General features: G+C 45.6%; 1 protein-coding gene across 1 annotated transcript; it reads right to left on the bottom strand.

The window, feature by feature from the left end:
* Positions 1-3,627: 3,627 nt before the first annotated feature.
* LOC121583227 (SPARC-like) lies at positions 3,628-18,764 on the bottom strand. Its single transcript, XM_041899420.1, has 9 exons — positions 18,350-18,764; positions 17,828-17,908; positions 9,046-9,118; positions 8,780-8,891; positions 5,980-6,098; positions 5,733-5,887; positions 5,047-5,159; positions 4,065-4,159; positions 3,628-3,918 (listed from the first exon to the last, which is right to left on the bottom strand). The coding sequence occupies exons 2-9, from the start codon at positions 17,891-17,893 to the stop codon at positions 3,863-3,865; spliced, it is 789 nt and encodes a 262-aa protein (XP_041755354.1). The 5' UTR covers positions 17,894-17,908; positions 18,350-18,764; the 3' UTR covers positions 3,628-3,862.
* Positions 18,765-22,421: the final 3,657 nt, after the last annotated feature.

Below are 22,421 nucleotides of genomic sequence, written 5' to 3'. Positions count from 1 at the left end.
CCTTACCCCATACGTGTCCTAGAAGATCTGTGATCGCTATGTGAAAATCAGCGTCTGTGTGTGAAGCTTCTCTCTCTTCTCTACTTTCTCCTCTTCTCCTCTTTTTCTCTAGTTTTTTTCCCTCTCCAATGTCTCTCCTCTTCTCCAGTCCAGTTCAGAGGTAGGCACACGTGTGTAGTATGTTCAGGGTGGTGAGGTCGCGGAGTGGGAGTGGGGGTGGTGGTGAGGGGAGTGTGTGTGCATGGGGGGGTTGTCAGGGGTAGTGGCGGAGAATGGGGGGGGTGGGGGAATGATGATACAAAACTTGCCCACATTAACCATTTGCTGGAAGATTTGATAAGATCTGTATTGAGTATGAACTGGGAGCTTGACGTCACGTTTTCTTTTCTTCTGCCATTTGACTTGGTGATTCTAATTGACTATGATCACAAGAATAATGGGTTAACAAACAGCAGTCATGTCATTGACAAACAACTGTGTCCACACCAGCCAGTGACAGTAGCATGACGCAGCAGAGTGTTGTGAACTGAAAATGTACACAACGTAAGGCAAGCAACATCCAAATCTAAGTTGGGGTGGAGTGGTGTGGTATGTTGTGAGGAGGTATGGGTCAAGTACAGCTCTCAGAGGAGCAAGGAGCACATTGACACACAAAGACACAATGGAGAGCCGCATGTAGGTACTCTTTCTTCCGGTCTTTAATCAATATCATCAGAAAACCAAAGAGGCCGTTTGCAATGTGTGCTAACTCCCTTCTCTTTTCTCTCACCAGGGCTTTTCCCACCCATTCTCTAGCTACTTCAGTAGGACTATTGAGGTCCTCTGAATGGAGCCACTTCACCCAGAGAGAGTATTGTTTGTCCTTAGACAAACATGAGAGCCCTCTGCAATATGGGGGCTTAAAGCAAAACCTCCTGGAAAAAAATAGATGAATATATTAATGATCAGAGCAGTGGCAAAATCTGTTTCCCCTTTTAGGAAGGACCCCTCACTGCTGCTGGACTCTCTTTCAAAGCTAACAGCTCTCCCCTCTCTCTCCCTCCCTGGCCCACTTTAGAATCCCTCTGAAGTTTTAAAAGTTGACAATCTGGCAGAGCACGATATGGATGATGCGTTTGAAGGCAAGATTCTGATTAACCTTTTGGGGTTCTGGCCTATATACAACTGACTGTCCGTATATTTAAATTATTTCAGTGCTGCTGTTTAGTGCAGGAAACGGATCAGCGTATCTGATGGAGCCAAAGTAATGTCTGAAGAATATTCTTGTCCCATTATTCACCTCTCTCCCGTTGTATGCGTAAGGTAACTCAGCCTGAATACTAGCATATGACAGGTATATCAGGACAGACACCCACAAAACGCACACTCTCTTTCCGTCTGTCGTTTTTCTCTCTCTCTCTGCTGGGGTCTGCACCATCAGAGCTGGCCTGAATATTTATTTGGATCCCACAGCTTTCCCTCTTTTGTGTTGCCTTTAATAACTTATCGACAAACAGTCACTGGACTAACTCCATCCACTGAAAGCAACAAAAACCAAGAGAGAACATTTCATTTAAATAATTGCATGACAGAAACCACAAAATTGCTGGTATCATTCATTATTTATGTCTGCTTACAAGTCATGCATAATGCAGGAGGCCGTCTTTATGACGATCATGTATTAAATATCATGTTTTTAGAGTCGGGCTCAGTCGTGCGGGACAGACAGCAGGGCGACTGTCTGCAGAGCGGTAGCGGCACAGTACAGCGACTTTGTTGTAAAGTGTTGCGTGGGCAGTGTTTAAGATAGAGAAAGAAAGAAAGAAAGAAAGAAAGAAAGAAAGAAAGAAAGAAAGAAAGAAAGAAAGAAAGAAAGAAAGAAAGAAAGAAAGAAAGAAAGAAAGAAAGAAAGAAAGAAAGAAAGAAAGAAAGAAAGAAAGAAAGAAAGAGGGCGCTAGCTGACAAAGTGCTAGCTGACAACGCTAGCTGACAGCGGCACAGTACTGCGACTTTGTTGTAAAGTGTTGCGTGGGCAGTGTGTAAGATAGAGAGAGAAAGAAAGAAAGAAAGAAAGAAAGAAAGAAAGAGAGAGGGCGCTAGCTGACAACGGGCTAACAGGAATCTTTATTTTTAACAACATATCATCACCAGCCACCCATCTGCTCCTGAGCTGACAGAGTCCCTTGAGAGAGAGAGAGAGAGAGAGAGAGAGAGGGAGGGAGGCAAAGAAATAGATAGAGAGAGTGAGAGTGAGTGAGAGAGAGAGAGAGAGAGAGAGAGAGAGAGAGACAACAGAAAGAGAAGAGAAAGATTGCAGGTGAGTGTGAGTAAATAGGGAGGGAGGGAGAGAGGGACAACAGGTCCGATGGGATGGGGGGCCTGTGGATCAGTATTAGCCTCCCCTGGGTGTGTGAGGGTAGATTTGAAGGTGGGGCAGGTTGTCCTGAGGTAATTAGTGGGAATGTATCAACCCAGGGGGATGAAGACACAAAGAGGGAGGGGAGGCTGGGACCTCCAGGGGTGGCACCAACCATTCATTTCATTTTCACAGATAAAGGAGCAAGTCCCCTGGGATGCGGGAGCAATTGAAGGGGGGACTTTGTATTCAGAGCTCCTTTCCCCTCGCCGTGGTGACTGCGTTAACAGCTTGATTTGCAGGTCATCATTAGCAAATACAGCCTGGCTGAATTGGCTCTGGCTGATCTCCGATCACGTTCCTATATCTCTTCATTTACAGCTGCCCTCGCTGTCTGTTTTTTCCTCTCTTCTTTTTTTTTATTACTCTGATATGTTTTACATCCTCCAGTTATCTCATCTTCATCAAAAGTGATGAGAGCGAATCTGAGACGTCAGGAAAAAATCTTGTTTTGATTCTTTGGACACATTGCAACTCTCATTCCTCATTTGCCCCATGTCTGGGAAGCGTCTGTATCTTATGTTGAATATTGAAATATCTCTCTCTCTCTCTTCCCATCCTCCCGGCGAAGAAAAATGTGAGGGCTAATTAGTCCAGAGACACCAATGGAACGGAAGAACCCACCCCGGGCCACGTACATCCCCTATTGATCTTTGAGAGCACACACACGCACGCACACAAAGACACACAAGCGCACACACGGACTAAACAAAAACTAGAGCTATGGAAAAGCTGAGGCAACAGCTGAAATACCTCAATATGATAGAATGTACTGGAATGTATAATCCTGTTAAGGGCTAATGATTTTGATCTTTGACATTACAAGAAGTGATTATTTCTTAATTTCCTGCTTCCTGTTGACAAATATCATACGCTATGGCTAATATTCCCACAACATCAAACGACATACTTTATTTTTCTCCTAACTTTACTTCTTTCCGATTATTCCATCCCCCTCTAATTCAAATTTCTGATCCCTCCCCCCATTATCCCTCGTTCCCTTCCCTGGTCACGGCTTCTTACACTAAGCTTCCTCGCCTTCCATCATCTATTTTCCATCTCTTCCCTCCATCATCCCTCCATTACAGTATCCCACTGTCTCTGTGAGTCTTTCTCCATCTCTCTTTCCCACAGTAATTGGATGCTTGATCCATGCGACACGTCCTCTTGGTTCTTAATGAGCCCCTCTCTCCTCAGGCCATCCCCATAGAGACACTAATAGGGCAGCCAGGTCTCATAGACATTTATTACAGGCCATTTCTCCACACAGATGAATGTACAGTGGACGTCACAAAACAGATGATGTCATAAATCAAAAACAAACACAGTAATGAGTGTGACAGTTAGGGGGAGTATGATGCTGGCAGTGGATAAAAGGTGGATAATCTTTGATGCTGATTATTGTAGATAGCAGTGATAAACAGATGTACATGTAGACAACCGAGAGGAGATGTGTTCATGTCCAGGTCAAAGGTGGTTGTCGGTCTTCATGGGACACAGCTTACCGGATCCCATTTTCATAGCTGTCAGAGAGAGAAAGAAACATGCTGTAATCAAATAATTTGCTGTAATCAAATTTTGTTAAATTAAAGACGAAACACATGACACACTATGATCTACAGGTAATGTAGCATAATTTTGGATAGTGAGGGTAAGGGATTGCACCCACACATAAAGCTGTAGAACCAGCTCTCTGAGCGATCCACCAGACAGGAGATCCATTCATGCAGGGTCACCTTACTGTTCTTGTTACGGTCACATGACCTGTATACAGAGAATATACATACACATTACCTCATAAACAAACATATAGGCCTGCTGTTGCAAATACACACACACACAGTCACACACACAAACATGAAGGGCAAATCAAACACACAAACACAAAGGACACATGCAAACAAACACATCTGCATAGAATATGCACAATATGACTGACATTTGTCTTCACCCACAAAGAAACATTATCTTTGAAGGGTACCGTTTCCATTTGTGCTAATCAACACACAGCGGGAAGCTCAGTGGGTAATAAACATTATCATTGCTGGGAATGGGTTGACATTGAGCCGGCCAGCCCTACTCCCACAAAACCTGTCACTGCAGACTGGGAACACACCAGCTTTACGACTGAGGCGGGAGAGAGGGAGGGGGAGAGATAGAGAGAGGGAGAGAGAGAAAGAGATAGAATAGACATAGTAGGGAGGAAAGAGAGCGATTAGGACATGGGTTATGAAGGAGGGAGTGATAGAGGGATGGGTGAGATAGAGAGGAAAGTGATGATGGGGGAGGGGGGTTGGCTGGTTAGAAGAGGGAGAGAGGGGCTCAGAGGAAGGCTGCTGAGGATGGGGTGCAAAGAGAACATGAGGATGGGAGGTGCAACATTTTAACCCTCTACATTCAGGAAATCATTTGACATTCCATTTACAAATAGGTAATTGCCCCAAATTTCACATTTTTCCATAACATTCTCATTGCATCAGTTTAATTTATATGTATTTTCTTTATTGATTGAGATGAAATTATATTGATAGTTGGCAACTGATAAAGACAGTGATGAACATAGTGGGGATTTGTATCTGTCATAATTTGTATGTGGTGCATAGAGGATAAGGTAAATGTGAAGTCTACTGTGTATTCAGAGTGGGGCTCACTGGAAGAAGAAGGTAGCACATTGCTCCAGAGGCATCCTCTTGTAGCGCAACTTCCTCAGGTCCCTCCGGCTCAGCTTCCCGTCCTTGTTCTTGTCCAGCAGGGCAAACCTCCGCTACACGTTTCAGGAGAGGAAAGAGAGGAGACATCTCAGCAGAAGAATATTAAATGACAAAAATGTGCCATTCATGCCCAGGCTCTCCTATTAGCCAATACCTACAAGGAGGATGGACAGGGTGGGAGGGAGGAGGAAGGAGGACAAAGATAAGGTTAAGGATGTGGTTAGTTGAATAGATAGAGGTATGGCGAGAGGTCAGGAAGGCAGGGATGGGGATATAATATTACCACCCAGTTAACTTTCTTATTGAATAATTTAGTGATTATTGACTAAGTCTATTTATACTGGGGTTCCTGTAAGCCCCCCCATTCTGAGTTGTGGAAGACCACACAATAAGCTAAACAGGAGCTTGTTAACCTTAAATTAAATCTGCTCTCGGGAACTGTAACAATTTAACACCACAACACAAATAATAGTGCTCTTATGCCAAAGTGCACTTCATGCCCTTCAATTTAGTTCATGATAAGTGTAATCAGGTGTGGAAGAGATTGGCTTCAGCTAAATCTTGCAAACACTACAGCCCTCCAGGACCATTGTTGCCCAGCCCTATTCTTCTGTCTTTTCTGTTACCTGGGCTAGTTGGGTGCGCTGGGCGTGGCTCAGGCAGCTCTGCGGCGGAGCATAGGGGGCATAAGACTCTCCCATACGACTCAGTAGGAGGAACCAGTCCATTAGGCGGTATGGGAACTGGCCATACTCCTCCTCTGTGCAGTTTGACTTGGGAACTTGGAAACATAAGCAAGCATGAAGTGGGAACTGGACTTGAAGAAGGCTTATTATGTAGGTACAGTACTGTGAGTGTGTTTGTGTGTCCTACCCAGACAGGGCCCTATATGAGCCAGTCCAATGCGACGTCTCTTGCGGCAGGCTTCTCTATGCAGCAGACACTCGTTCCCAAAGGTCTTTCCCAGAACACTGCACACTGGTTCCCCCTGCCTGCACACACAAGTCATTACAAGCATATTGAATAAAGCTTATGTATGCTTCTTGGTCAAAACAGTTTGCGCATATATTATGACACATTTTGTGACGTTTATGTTCATTTTGGTGTTCAGCGGGTTTTATTTCGGCTGTTCGAGCACAATACATTTTTTCTTGAGGCAAGCCGAAGTTCGATAGCCGTAGGGATTCTTCAATAAAGTGTTTGTTGTCATTCAATGACAGATGACTAGTTTTCATTAAATTATTTTCAGTTGAGAAATACTGCACCAAACACCTTAGTTAGATGTACAATTGCGTGACTAAGACCTGCAAAAATGTCAAAATTAATGACAGATTTCTTGATCTATCTAAGATTGATTGACTATTTTGAGGAAGTGTTGCTGTAGGGGAGAACAGGGACGAAAGTTTTTTCCCCCTAATTACTCAGAGATTGATAGAGCTAGAGACACCATTTTGTTTATGACAAACAATTTATACATCTCCTCCACCATTAGCAACTGTAATTTAATTTCTGGTGTAAATGAGTTTAAATTAAATAGGCCGAGAACAGAACTACCGCAACGTTAGTTTTGTACCTGCTGGCAGGGTGGGAGTAACACAGCCATGGGATGGAAGTAACAGCTACCTCCATGATTCTAATTTGTAATGCTCATTACTTTCAGCAAATGTACAGTGGCTTGCGAAAGTATTCACCCCCCTTGGCATTTTTCCTATTTTGTTGCCTTACAACCTGGAATTAAAATTGATTTTTTGGGGGTTTGTATTATTTGATTTACACAACAAGCCTACCACTTTGAAGAAGCAAAATATATTTTCTTGGGAAAATAAAAATAAAAATGAAAAAAAAATAAAGAAAACTTGAGCGTGCATAACTATTCACCCCCCCAAAGTCAATACTTTGTAGAGCCACCTTTTGCAGCCATTACAGCTGCAAGTCTCTTGGTGTATGTCTCTATAAGCTTGGCACATCTAGCCACTGGGATTTTTGCCCATTCTTCAAGGCAAAACTTCTCCAGCTCCTTCAAGATGAATGGTTCCACTGGTGTACAGCAATCTTGAAGTCATACCACAGATTCTCAATTGGATTGCGGTCTGGGCTTTGACTAGGCCTTTCCAAGACATTTAAATGTTTCCCCTTAAACATTTTAGTCATTTAGCAGACGGTCTTATCCAGAGCGACTTACAGGAGCAATTAGGGTTAAGTGCCTTGCTCAAGGGCACATCGACAGATTTTTCACCTAGTCGGCTCGGGGATTAGAACCAGCGACCTTTCGGTTACTGGCACAACACTCTTAACCACTAAGCTACCTGCCACTCGAGTGTTGCTTTAGCAGTATGCTTAGGGTAATTGTCCTGCTGGAAGGTGAACCTCCGTCCCAGTCTCAAATCTCTGGAAGACTGAAACAGGTTTCCCTCAAGAATTTCCCTGTATTTAGCGCCATCCATCATTCCTTCAATTCTGGCCAGTTTCCCAGTCCCTGCCGATGAAAAACATCCCCACAGCAGCATGCTGCCACCACCATGCTTCACTGTGGGGATGGTGTTCTCAGGGTGATGAGAGGTGTTGGGTTTGCACCAGACATAGCGTTTTCCTTGATGGCCAAACAGCTCAATTTTAGTCTCATCTGACCAGAGTACCTTCTTCCATATGTTTGGGGAGTCTCCCACATGCCTTTTGGCGAACACGAAACGTGTTTGCTTATTTTTTTCTTTAAGCAATGCCTTTTTTCTGGCCACTCTTCCGTAAAGCCCAGCTCTGTGGAGTGTACGGCTTAAATTGGTCCTATGGACAGATACTCCATTCTCCGCTGTGGAGCTTTGCAGCTCCTTCAGGGTTATCTTTGGACTCTTTGTTGCCTTTCTGATTAATGCCCTCCTTGCCTGGTCATTGAGTTTTGGTGGGCGGCCCTCTCTTGGCTGGTTTGTTGTGGTGCCATATTCTTTCCATTTTTAATAATGGATTTAATGGTGCTCCGTGGGATGTTCAAAGTTTCAGATCTTTTTTTATAACCCAACTCTGATCGGTACTTCTACAAAACTTTGTCCCTGACCTGTTTGGAGAGCTCCTTGGTCTTCATGGTGCCGCTTGCTTGGTGGTGCCCCTTGCTTAGTGGTTTTGCAGATCTCTGGGGCCTTTCAGAGCAGGTGTATATAAATTGAGTGACAGTTCATGTGACACTTAGATTGCACACAGGTGGACTTTATTTAACTAATTATGTGATTTCTGAAGGTAATTGGTTGCACCAGATCTTATTTAGGGGCTTCATAGCAAAGGGGGTGAATACATATGCACGCACCACTTTTCCGTTATTAATTTTTTTCAATTGTTTGAAACAAGTAATTTTTTCATTTCACTTCACCAATTTGGACTATTTTGTGTATATCCATTACATGAAATCCAAATAAAAATCAATTAAAATTACAGGTTGTATTGCAACAAAATAGGAAAAAACGCCAAGGGGGATGAATACTTTTGCAAGGCACTGTACTATCAGACATCATTTCATGTCTGTGTTGATTGGAATAGTTAATGCAATGGATTCGTAATTTATGAAAATGAGCCACGAGTCAACATCACAATGTTGTGCAACCACAATATTTTGCCTTACAATATTAATTGGTGTAATGCACCTGTCTTTGAATACAACTGAATTAAGTTTGTGGTGTGGTCCTACCGTGGGCAGGTCTTAGGACACACACACTTTGGGACGAGGACTCCATTGTCCTGCACCACCTGGCACCAGGAGCCCATTGGACTGTGACACTTCAGCAGCTCACACAGTTGGACTGGGACATGGGGCGGGATGGAGGGAGAAATGGAGAAACAGTGGAAGAAGTGACTGTCACTAGGTTTTAGATATCAACTGAGTTTGTGCATGAATTAAATGTTGGATGTAAACCATCAAGGACAAAGTTAACAACGATGGCAAACTTGTCTCACCTGGGTCCACTCTACCCAGGTATGGTCTCAGACTGTCCTCAGCCTGCCTTTGTCTGCGCTGGGATCTTCCTCCCTGAACAACAAACAGAATTCAGGAGCAGAAAGAGACAGACATCTCTGTTATCAGATTCCAACATCTAAAATGCCTAATGGCGCCGGAGGGGATGGCTGCCGTTTTATGGACTCTTAACCAACCGTGCTATTTTGTGTGTTTTTTCGCATTGTTTGTAACTTATTTTGTACATAATGTTGCTGCTACTGTCTCTTATGACCGAAAATAGCTTCTAGACATCAGAACAGCTACAGTGGGGGAAAAAAGTATTTAGTCAGCCACCAATTGTGCAAGTTCTCCCACTTAAAAAGATGAGAGAGGCCTGTAATTTTCATCATAGGTACACGTCAACTATGACAGACAAAATTAGAAAATAAATCCAGAAAATCACATTGTAGGATTTTTAATGAATTTATTTGCAAATTATGGTGGAAAATAAGTATTTGGTCACCTACAAACAAGCAAGAATTCTGGCTCTCACAGACCTGTAACTTCTTCTTTAAGAGGCTCCTCTGTCCTCCACTCGTTACCTGTATTAATGGCACCTGTTTGAACTTGTTATCAGTATAAAAGACACCTGTCCACAACCTCAAACAGTCACACTCCAAACTCCACTATGGCCAAGACCAAAGAGCTGTCAAAGGACACCAGAAACAAAATTGTAGACCTGCACCAGGCTGGGAAGACTGAATCTGCAATAGGTAAGCAGCTTGGTTTGACGAAATCAACTGTGGGAGCAATTATTAGGAAATGGAAGACATACAAGACCACTGATAATCTCCCTCGATCTGGGGCTCCACGCAAGATCTCACCCCGTGGGGTCAAAATGATCACAAGAACGGTGAGCAAAAATCCCATAACCACACGGGGGGGACCTAGTGAATGACCTGCAGAGAGCTGGGACCAAAGTAACAAAGCCTACCATCAGTAACACACTACGCCGCCAGGGACTCAAATCCTGCATTGCCAGACGTGTCCCCCCTGCTTAAGCCAGTACATGTCCAGGCCCGTCTGAAGTTTGCTAGAGTGCATTTGGATGATCCAGAAGAGGATTGGGAGAATGTCATATGGTCAGATGAAACCAAAATAGAACTTTTTGGTAAAAACTCAACTCGTCGTGTTTGGAGGACAAGGAATGCTGAGTTGCATCCAAAGTACACCATACCTACTGTGAAGCATGGGGGTGGAAACATCATGCTTTGGGGCTGTTTTTCTGCAAAGGGACCAGGACGACTGATCCGTGTAAAGGAAAGAATGAATGGGGCCATGTATCGTGAGATTTTGAGTGAAAACCTCCTTCCATCAGCAAGGGCATTGAAGATGAAACGTGGCTGGGTCTTTCAGCATGACAATGATCCCAAACACACCGCCCGGGCAACGAAGGAGTGGCTTCGTAAGAAGCATTTCAAGGTCCTGGAGTGGCCTAGCCAGTCTCCAGATCTCAACCCCATAGAAAATCTTTGGAGGGGAGTTGAAAGTCTGTGTTGCCCAGCGACAGCCCCAAAACATCACTGCTCTAGAGGAGATCTGCATGGAGGAATGGGCCAAAATACCAGCAACAGTGTGTGAAAACCTTGTGAAGACTTACAGAAAACGTTTTACCTGTGTCATTGCCAACAAAGGGTATATAACAAAGTATTGAAAAACTTTTGTTATTAACCAAATACTTATTTTCCACCATAATTTGCAAATAAATTCATTAAAAATCCTACAATGTGATTTTCTGGATTTTTTTTCCTCATTTTGTCTGTCATAGTTGACGTGTACATATGATGAAAATTACAGGCCTCTCTCATCTTTTTAAGTGGAAGAACTTGCACAATTGGTGGCTGACTAAATACTTTTTTCCCCCACTGTATTTGAAATATTGCGAAAAGCCAGTTTTGTCTGCATGCTGTTTTTTCACTGACAGATTTGCCACGCGTTCCCGACTGTAGGCTATTCCTTGTTATTGGGCTACAATCCACAGCTAGGCTATTTTTTAAAAAGAAGCTATTGATCCTCTGTGGCTAAATTATAGGCCTTTTCGTGGTGTAGTAGGCTATTCTGAAATATTTCATTAATTTCTGAACAGACAGCAGTATTTATATAACTTTGGCAAATGTATTTCAATATATCAGCGGTGCTTCAGTTCCTTCAGAACAATTCGCATGATTCTATAAGGAAATAAATGATGAAGTGCAATGCTGGAGAGATGAGAGTTGCAGGCTCATATATATCAGAGCAGAGAGGGAGAGAGATCATATAAAGTTAATCTCATTCTAGTTATGTGAGAGATACTGCCGTGCTTCTCACACAGCCACCGCCACGCGTTATTCTCAAACATAGGTTACAATGTTGCGCAAACCATAAACCCAGGCCGGCCCAACCCGAATCAACTTTTACAATATTAGGCCCGGGCTGAAAATCTACTTTTTCACATTACGTTTTTTTGTGGGGCCAGGATAATTAACGCAGAGGCAACTCGAATGAACTTTGATCGCTTTTGTAAGCATTTTTACGTTGCAAAAAGTAAAAATTATTTTTCATACAATGAGAGGTACCGCATCCGGCCAAATAGGTTCCGGAACAAAACAGTCCAAAACGGAGAGGTGCCAGGATCAGACTCAAATTAAGCACTGGCGCTTTCGTGCCCACTTCACAACTGTGTGGGTGTGTGTGGACCATGTTAATTCCTTAGTGATGTGGACACCGAGGAACTTGATGCTCTTGACCCGCTCCACTACAGTCCCATCGATGTTATCAGACTGCCACTGATAAAAAATTATTTCAAGCCAATCCAGTGTCCGTAAATTCTTTCACTGAATTTATGGAAGCTATGTGGATTGATGACTTGACTGGAGTATATGGAAGCCTGACCTGCACAGAACAGCCCCCACCTGTCACGGTTTCGGCCGAGGCTGCTCCTTCTCCTTGTTCGGGCAGGCTTCGGCGGTCGTCGTCCCCGGAGTACTAGCTGCCACCGTTCGTTGTGTCTGTGTGTGTTTGGTTTGGTCTGATTTGTTACACCTGTTGCTCATTTCGTCTTGATTATGTGTCCTTTAAGTTCTCGTTGTTTCTGTCTTGTGGTTGTGTGTAGTTGTTCTATGTCAGCAGGTGTTGCCAGTCAGTTTGTGCTCTATGTTATTAGAGAGTCCGCACGTTGTGCGTTTGTTGTACTTTTACGCTGAGTGCGTTTATTTTTCCCTTGTTCAACCGGCTCTGTTTATAGCCGTTGTTTCTGTGGACTTTATTAAAGTGTTTTTGGACTTGCATCTGCATCCTGCAATTGATTCCACACCACACCTACGCCCGGCCTTGACAGAACTACACACCATTCATGGAATCAGCAGGAGCAGCAGCAGCGACCGAGTCATGGGAGGAGCGCGTCCGCGGACAGAATGACAGGATAGCCCAGATCACCAACGCATTACAAGGAGTAATGAATACCCTGCATCGCCTGGAGACCAGTTGGGCACCCACGCCTCCTCCCACAGTACCACCAGCACCGGTCAGTCCCTTAGTCCACGCTCCGGAACCCAGTGGGATTCGGCTCTCGCTCCCGAGGGCGTATGATGGTACCGCTGCCGGGTGTCAAGGTTTCCTCCTACAAGTAGAACTCTACCTCGCCACCGTACACCCGGTGCCCTCGGGACACGAGACCGTTTCCGCCCTCATCTCCTGTCTCACCGGCAAGGCGTTGGAGTGGGCCAACGCCGAATGGAGGAGAATAGACCCCGCGACGATCACCTATGCGGAGTTCTCCCGTCGCTTCAGGGCTGTATTCGACCATCCACCTGAGGGGAAGGCGGCGGGAGAACGTCTATTCTACCTCCGACAGGGGAAGAGGAGCGCACAGGATTTTGCACTGGAGTTCCGGACTCTAGCGGCAGACGCAGGGTGGAATGAGCGGGCACTCATAGACCACTTCCGCTGCAGCCTACGGGAGGACGTCCGTCGTGAGTTGGCCTGCAGGGACACCACCCTCACGTTTGACCAGTTAGTTGACATGGCCATTCGCCTCGACACCCTGTTGGCCACCCGCGGACGTCCTGAGTGGGGGTCGTCCATTCCACCCTCCAGCATCTCCGAGCCTAGTCCTATGGAGCTCGGGGGTGCTGGCGCTAGAGAGGAGAGGAGAAGGAGCCCCAGGGGAACCAACCCCTGTACCTACTGTGGCCGTGGAGGACACACTGCGGCCAGGTGCTGGGGGGGGTCTCCTAGGGGGAGAGACGGCAGGCCACGCTCTGGGGAGTCCCTCCAGGTGAGTAGGCGCCCCACTTACCCAGAGCTCTCTGTTGATCACCTAACCATACCTGTTTGCTTCCCACAGGTTGCACCTCATTCCCAGCATAAGGCGCTAGTAGATTCAGGCGCAGCTGGGAATTTTATAGATCGGCGATTTTGTGCTGAGTTAGGGATTCCCCTCCTTCCAGTCAGCAGTCCCTTCCCTGTACATGCTTTAGATAGCCGTCCGTTGGGATCGGGGTTGATTAGGGAGGTCACAGCTCCACTTAGGATGGGGATGCAGGAGGGTCATGAGGAGACTATTCAGCTATATCTTATAGACTCTCCTGCGTATCCGGTGGTGCTGGGGCTTCCCTGGTTGATTACTCATAATCCCTCTATTTCGTGGCAACAGAGGGCTCTCAAGGAGTGGTCTGTCCAGTGTGTAGGGCGATGTCTGGGCGTTTCCGTAGGGGCGACCTCGGTGGAAAGTCCAAACCAACTGCCGGCATTGCACATTCCCCCGAGTATGATGATTTAGCAATTGTGTTTAGTAAAGCGAAGGCGACGCAATTGCCACCACATAGACAGGGGGATTGTGCGATAGACCTCCAGGTAGGAGCTGCGCTTCGCGGAGCCATGTGTATCCTCTGTCTCAAGAGGAGAAGAGAGCTATGGAGACTTACATAGCCGAGTCTCTGAGACAGGGATACATACGGCCCTCCACTTCCCCTGCGTCCTCAAGTTTCTTTTTTGTGAAGAAAAAGGATGGAGGTTTGCGCCCGTGTATTGATTACCGCAGTCTCAATCAGATTACTGTGAAATACAGTTATCCACTCCCTCTGATTGCGACTATGACGGAGTCTTTACACGGGGCGCGTTTCTTCACAAAATTGGATCTCAGGAGCGCATACAACTTGGTGTGTATTAGGGAGGGAGACGAATGGAAGACAGCATTTAGTACCACCTCGGGTCATTACGAGTATCTCGTCATGCCATACGGGTTAATGAATGCTCCTTCAGTCTTCCAATCCTTCGTTGATGAGATCTTCCGGGATATGCAGGGGCAGGGAGTGGTCGTTTACATTGACGACATTCTAGTGTATTCTTCTACCCGAGCCGAGCATGTAGCCCTGGTGCGCCGAGTATTGAGGAGATTGTTGGAGCATGATCTGTATGTCAAGGCAGAGAAATGTCTGTTTTTCCAGGAGTCTGTCTCCTTTTAGGGTTATCAGTTGTCTGCGTCAGGGGTTAAGATGGAGGTTGACCGTGTGTCGGCCGTGCGTAATTGGCAAACTCCAACTACTGTTAAAGAGGTGCAGCGGTTCTTGGGTTTTGCGAATTACTACAGGAGGTTTATCCGGGGGTTTTGGACAGGTGGCAGCTCCCATAACGTCTCTACTAAAGGGAGGTCCGGTGCGCTTGCAGTGGTCTGCTGAGGCGGATAGGGCTTTTGGGAGACTGAAGGACCTGTTTACCTCGGCGCCGGTGTTGGCGCATCCGGATCCCGCACTCCCATTCCAGGTCGAGGTAGACGCGTCTGAAGCCGGTATAGGTGCCGTGCTCTCGCAACGATCTGGCACGCCCCTGAAACTCCGCCCCTGTGCTTTTTACTCTAAAAAGCTCAGTCCGGCGGAGCGAAATTATGACGTGGGGGACAGGGAGCTGCTAGCTGTGGTCCAGGCCCTAAAGGTGTGGAGGCATTGGCTAGAGGGGGCTCAACACCCTTTCCTCATTTTGACAGACCACCGAAACCTGGAGTACATCCGGGCAGCTAGGAGACTGAACCCTCGCCAGGCTAGGTGGAATATGTTTCTGGCCCGGTTCGTTTTTAAGATCACGTACATCCCTGGGTCCCAGAATGGTAAGGCAGATGCTCTGTCCCGGCGGTATGACACGGAAGAGAGGTCCGTTGAGCCCACGCCCATACTCCCGCCGTCTTGCCTGGTGGCACCGGTGGTGTGGGAGGTCGATTCCGAAATCGAGAGGGCGTTGCATACCGATCCTAGCCCTCCACAGTGTCCTGTGGGTCGGACGTACGTGCCGTTCGAGGTTCGGGATCGACTTATATATTGGGCTCACACGTCACCCTCCTCTGGACATCCAGGGATTGGCCGGACGGTGCACTGCCTTAGCACTAAGTACTGGTGGCCAACGTTAGCCAGGGATGTGAGGGTTTATGTTTCCTCCTGTTCGGTATGTGCCCAGTGTAAGGCACCCAGACATTTGCCCAGGGGTAAGTTACAACCCCTGCCCGTTCCACAACGACCCTGGTCTCACCTCTCGGTGGATTTCGTTACTGATCTTCCCCTCTCCCAGGGAAATACCACCATCCTGGTCGTTGTGGATCGGTTCTCGAAGGCCTGTCGTCTCCTTCCCATGCCGGGTCTTCCCACTGCCCCACAGACCGCTGAGGCACTATTCACTCACGTCTTCCGGCATTACGGGGTACCCGAGGATATAGTGTCTGATCGAGGCCCCCAATTTACCTCTCGAGTCTGGAGAGCGTTCATGGAGCGCTTGGGGGTCTCGGTGAGCCTTACCTCTGGGTACCACCCGGAGAGCAATGGGCAGGTTGAACGAGTAAACCAGGATGTGGGTAGGTTTCTGAGGTCGTATTGCCAGGGCCGGCCGGAGGAGTGGGCGAGATATGTTCCCTGGGCCGAGATGGCACAGAACTCTCTCCGCCACTCCTCCACTAAACTAACCCCTTTCCAGTGTGTGTTAGGGTACCAGCCGGTTCTGGCACCTTGGCATGAGAGCCAGATCGAGGCCCCTGCGGTGGATGAGTGGGTGCGGCACTCGGAGGAGACGTGGAACGCTGCTCACGTAGATCTACAGCGGGCCATCCGTCGACACAAGGCGAGCGCCGATCTCCACCGCAGTGAGGGACCGGTGTACGCACCGGGAGATCGAGTCTGGCTCTCGACCAGAAACCTGCCCCTCCGCCTGCCCTGCCGGAAGCTGGGTCGGCGGTTTGTGGGGCCTTTTAAAGTCCTGAGGAGGTTGAACGAGGTGTGTTACAGATTACAACTTCCTATTGAGTATAAGAATATTAACCCCTCGTTCCATGTGTCTCTCCTCAGGCCGGTGGTAGCTGGTCCACTCCAGGAGTGTGAGATAGCAGAGACTCCTCCGCCCCCGCTGGACATCGAGGGGGCTCCGGCGTACACAGTTCGGTCCATCCTGGATTCGAGACGCCGGATGGGGGGTCTCCAATATCTCGTGGAGTGGGAGGGGTACGGTCCGGAGGAGCGGTGCTGGGTGCCGAGGAGAGATATCTTAGACCTGTCTCTTCTGACTGAGTTCCATCGTGGTCATCCCACGCGCCCTGCTCCGCGTCCTCCTGGTCGTCCCCGAGGCCGGGGTCGGCGCACGGCTGGAGCCGCGCGTCAAGGGGGGGGGGGTACTGTCACGGTTTCGGCCGAGGCTGCTCCTTCTCCTTGTTCGGGCAGGCTTCGGCGGTCGTCGTCCCCGGAGTACTAGCTGCCATCGTTCGTTGTGTCTGTGTGTGTTTGGTTTGGTCTGATTTGTTACACCTGTTGCTCATTTCGTCTTGATTATGTGTCCTTTAAGTTCTCGTTGTTTCTGTCTTGTGGTTGTGTGTAGTTGTTCTATGTCAGCAGGTGTTGCCAGTCAGTTTGTGCTCTATGTTATTAGAGAGTCCGCACGTTGTGCGTTTGTTGTACTTTTACGCTGAGTGCGTTTATTTTTCCCTTGTTCAACCGGCTCTGTTTATAGCCGTTGTTTCTGTGGACTTTATTAAAGTGTTTTTGGACTTGCATCTGCATCCTGCAATTGATTCCACACCACACCTACGCCCGGCCTTGACACCACCCCCGAATCCCCACTATCCTCAATCCACTACTATGGTCTTTGTAGTCTGAGCCAGACCCACATCTGCCCTGAACATATGCCCCATTCTAATGAGAAACAGGTGTATTGTGACCCAAAATACTGTAGCCTCAGCTCCCAAAGCCCAATTTAACACCAATTTATCGCCTAAAAACTCCAACTCAATTCCATTTCAATAACTAACAGAGAAATGTTGGTTTACCTCCATCTAATTACAAAATGTGGGACAATTTCTCAATGTGTATGCTACATGCTTTCCTATTTCAATAAGACAAAATATTTTTCCTCCTGTTGTTTTGACATGCCAAGTGATTTCCTCAGCTGTACACAAATTTTTACCAGGTGCCTGTCTGGATATAAAAGTATGAACAGTCCTCAAGGTATAACAGTCCCACCTTTCCGTCACACCTGGGATGGAAATATACATTTCTCAGGTCACCAGGGGTATATTCAGTGAGATTAAGCATTTAGAACACTGCACATAAATATGTAATGAATAGAGCTGACAACATTTAGTATTCTACTTGACAGACCATAGACTGTGACAGACAGACAATCATATATGTTCTACAACCTTCTGTAACATTGCTGTCTGAACCTTCTGTAACATTGCACTCTTTTGAACAGGTGCCAGCCTCCTAATGTAATGAGGAGAAAGGTTATACTCACCATGGCCAGGTCAGGATGAAAGGTCAGGACCAGCAGGCAGAGCAGGTTCATAGTCAGGTGCATCATGGTCAAGATGGCAAGCTGACCGCAGAGGAGTTTCAAACAGATAAATTCATCTGTTATACCACTTGTATATCAAATGAATTAAATAAAACATTCAAACAATTTCCTTTTATATGGTTTTAATGCATACACTGTAAAACAACCCAAGTTACTGAGGAGTGAAAGACAAATACAACTTTCAGATTGTCAATTTATCCACATATGCTTCGATAACAGACACATATTTCCTAATTTTCTCCTTCCTTAATGCAGATTATTTATTGTAATTTCCCTCCATTATTTACCAGTAATTCCAATAATATAGAATAAAACAATGAGGCTCAGTCAGAAGAAAGCAATAATTTCCCATTACTGTACTGTAGGAGCCAGATTGAGTTACATGGAGAGGAAATTAGACATCAACAGAGGAAGTCATTAAATGGAACAAGTCTTTTTCCTCCACTGCTTCAAAAATCTTACCAGAGTTTCACTTGCTTCTGTATTCCGTTGCTATTCCCCTTGTTCTTCTGCGTCTTGCCAGCTGCATAGCTTTTCCTCTCCTTTTCACCCACTCTTTGAAGGTATCTGTTTGTATGGTCCAATTCTGCTCCCATACATTCTCCCTCCTTTTATTTGATTGTCTATTTTTACATTCTCAACGTATCTGCTCCTCCTCTCCCCTCCTTCCTGCCTCCTCCTCTTACTGAAATGTTCCCTCCCTTCAGTTCACATTATCCCCCTGTTGAGAGGCCACATCAGCAGACCAAAATACTCAGAGCAAAATACTTCAGTCATTAGTCAGTCAATCAATTAGACAAAAACAGAAAATGCTATTCAAGACATAGGTAAAAGTAACTGTTGTGAGAGAGTGTATGAAGATGGCTTAACTGTATGATGTAGAAAGATGAAGAGAGTGCGTGAATGAGAGAGAGAGATGGGGAGAGCGAGAGACAGAGAGACAGAGAGAGATATATTGGCTGAACCCATGTGTTCTCTGGCCTGTAAATATGTCTGTGAACGAGTGCCAACCACAATGAGAACCAGTTCCCCTTCCCCTACAAACCTGTCATCGTGCACACCTCAAATACACTGCAGAGGTGAATGGGGATAATAGCAACTTTTGTATGTCCAGTGTTGTGAAAGAATGAAGCCCATAGCAATTACTATCCTCCATTTTCAGAGAAACTCATAGGTATGAATATACATGTATCTTCCTCAATCCTCATAAAGGAACAAGCTTTACACTGTTTGTCAGGGTTGAAGATACTGAGGTATGGAGGGCAGCTCCCGCTTAGCCCAGTCCAAGCTCTTCTCTGTCCTGGCACCCCAATGGTGCAACCAGCTTCCCTCACAGCAGAGTCCCTGCCCATCTTCCGAAAACATCTGAAACCCTACCTCTTCTAAGAGTATCTTAAATAATGTCACAGCTGACTCTTTTCCCCCTTACTAGCTCTGACTTTGCTGATAGCTACTTTATTGAGGAAAAATGTACTTACTATGACTGTGATATGTGGTTGTCCCACCTAGCTATCTTAACATGAATGCACTATAAGTGACTAAAATGTAAAAAATGTGGGGAAAGACTTACTGAGTAGGCCCGCCGGCAGGGGTATTCAACTCTTACCCTACGAGGTCCGGAGCCTGCTGGTTTTCTGTCCTAACTAATAAATAATTGCACACAGCTGGTGTCCGAGGTCTAAATCAGTCCCTGATTAGAAATGCAGTGGAACTGGCTTCAAGGTCCAGAGTTGCGTTTGAGGGGACTACAGGATCAATGTCAGGAGAAGCTTAACACTGTCATCTACTGGTCATTATGATGCATGACTACTATAGATATGGTAGTAAGACATATTAGTGGGCGAATGAGTTTGTTGATGGTACTGTATACATGGTCCAACAGCAGAACCTCAATTTTTATTCCAAACTTTGAGTTAGCTAACGTAATTTCTCTATTTTCTATCTGAATACAAAGCTCTCAGGTTTCTCACTAGATTAAAATGTCATGGCCTTCTGAAACTTCCCTTCAAACGCATGATCATCAAAGAGGATTTGAGAGCTAACTGGAGTGGAAAGAAAACACGTACTGTCATCCCTCTGAAAACAGTTCAGTGTTAGTGTATTTGTGTGTGTGAGAGAGAGAGCGAGAGAGCGAGAGAGCGAGAGAGAGAGAGAGAGAGAGAGAGAGAGAGAGAGAGAGAGAGAGAGAGAGAGAGAGTGTGTGTGTGTGAGAGAGAGCGAGGGAGAGAGAGAGAGAGAGATAGAGAGAGAGAGAGAGAGAGAGAGATGGCGGGGAGGTAAAGGAATGTTCAGAAATTCTCCAATCCCTTATTTTCATGATTACATGTAATATTATACACACCGGACTCTCTGATAACACATACTGTAGCATAAGCCTGCTATCCATACTGTAGCCTATTTCCCAAAACGTTTACTGCACGTTTACTGAGGGCGGGAGGAAAAGTATGACAGCTGACATGAGTGTCAACAGCGCTACAGTAGGCTACAGATGGCTGAGCTCGCGGGCTGAAAAATATGTAGCCTAGTTATTCAAATGAAGATAGAGATAGGCCTACAACATTTCGAACGCCTTGAACTTCTGCTATGTTTTATGAAACAAACAATTTGCACCACTTGTTATTGTACACATTGAGATTAGAGGTGTCGCCAAGCCATTGAGGTCCAGGTGACTTCTGAACGCTCCGCCCATCGAGTAGAAGAGGATGTTGCTGTTGGAATCACAAAGCATCATGCATCTCCTCGGGGAATTGTAACGTAAGAATCGAAAAAAATTCTGTTTTCTGGTGGACATTTCAATTACTTCACGGCACGTCCACGTGGATACATTGTTTCTCTGCATGACTGGTGCTTCCGAACATAATTTGACTTTATCGTTACATTGTAGTCTATCCGTGTTGACAGCGTATAATACCCCGCTGTAGCTTGCGTTTGTCTTGGCTACAGTGCAACCTGGGGATATTTCAAAGGTTCGTTACATTAGGCCTATTGCAATAGTTGAATTGTAACCACATTTCAACGTCAATATAATGTTTTCATGAACAACATGAATAGGTTAGTAGGCTTTGAAAAAAAGGCGATTTAAATCCTCTTTCTTTGTTTAGTATTTCCACTTATTGTTCACATTCTAAAGAAAACGGTTCCTATATAGAGAAACACATTTGGTGATAACAAAATGATTACTTCAACTGCAGGACAGTAGCCAATTACCTTATTTGGAACGTGGACCCAGGAAACATGACTGAATAACTTCATAAATTTGTTCTTCCAGGTAAGAGTCAATATCACACCTTTTTATTTTATCACTATGCTAATTCAAAATCCTACCACATTGTACCTCAAATGAATGTGTCTACACTCTTGTAATTATCTTTATCCATGGTATTCTGAGCATGACACCTGCCATATGGAAAGAGGAGATACTGTATATAGACATATAATATTAACATAATAACATCAATAACATGTAAATAAGTCATTATTAAGGGTTAGCCCTTAAGTCCTTCTGTAGAAGAGTCAGTAATATAAAGTACAATACATGGGCTACTTGTCAATGAGGTTATATTTGCCATTTACTCCTAGACATATGATTTTTTCTGTAATGGCCATAGTATCCAAACTTGACTCAATGCAATGGCTCATATGGTTGTTATCCTGTCTCTCTTGACAGTTGTGTTTAGTCACTGGTGTATTTTTGACTTGCACTGTTGGAGCTCAGAGCTTAAGAATTTAACTGTTCCCTGCAATCACATCTGCGACCCTGGGCATTTGACTATTAAACTCATCTAATCTAATCTATTCAAAGATAGTCTGCTGGGTCTAGCCATGATTCACAACTCATGTCAACCTAGTGTGCTCTCATCCATCAACCGAGCATCCTATGGCCAATAGTAAAATCGTTCTCTCTCCCTACTGCTCTCCAGCCACGCAGACGACGCACCATGTTTTATGCAACGTTATAACCCTGGGGATGTGACTCAAAACATCCCCTGGAAAAGTTACTTTTCCATGAATGTCTATGTTATGCTTAGACATTTATGTAATAGTGGAATAAAAATAACTGTGGGATTTATGTAATTTGTCAGTTCATTGATCTATTAATATTAGTATTTCATTCAAGCTTTTGTATTAGTTTATAGTGCGAGGGAAACCTAGATGACAAAGCATCATATTGGTTTCACTATTATAGGGTTATAAGTGTCTTGAATTTTGGTTCACATTTGTACAAGAGAGCACCTAATACACATGATCCCGATACACAATCTACCAAGACCAGTTATTCTCGATTGACACTTGACACTGTCTGCCAAGTGAAATAGATAACCCAGACAGTGCTAAGCTCCCTGTATCATCACCCCATATCTACTAGTGAGCTGGACATTTATTGATGCGCTGCTGGATGTTTTCTCCTCCACCTCCACTTATCTCTGTGTGTGTTCCCCTGGCACCTGTCTGTGTAGGCCCCAGCCTGCTGCTGCATTGGCTACATTGTGTTTACCCCACAACAGCTGACTGTCTCCACTGAGGGTCTGCCCAT

The sequence above is a fragment of the Coregonus clupeaformis genome, chromosome 1, assembly GCF_020615455.1.
Source record: "Coregonus clupeaformis isolate EN_2021a chromosome 1, ASM2061545v1, whole genome shotgun sequence".
NCBI classification, from domain to species: Eukaryota; Metazoa; Chordata; class Actinopteri; order Salmoniformes; family Salmonidae; genus Coregonus; species Coregonus clupeaformis.
The sequence above is the reverse complement of the archived record's forward strand: the minus strand, read 5'-3'. Positions and strand labels throughout refer to the sequence as shown.

Bases quoted from the DNA above. Each gene is read 5' to 3' on its own strand.
- LOC121583227 (XM_041899420.1), bottom strand. From the start codon at position 17,893: ATGATGCACCTGACTATGAACCTGCTCTGCCTGCTGGTCCTGACCTTT. The intron at 5,160-5,732 runs GTAACAGAAAAG...TGAAACGTGTAG, and splicing joins AGCGCACCCAACTAGCCCAG to CGGAGGTTTGCCCTGCTGGA. The intron at 4,160-5,046 runs GTGAGCCCCACT...CTCTGTATACAG, and splicing joins TGTGCTACCTTCTTCTTCCA to GTCATGTGACCGTAACAAGA.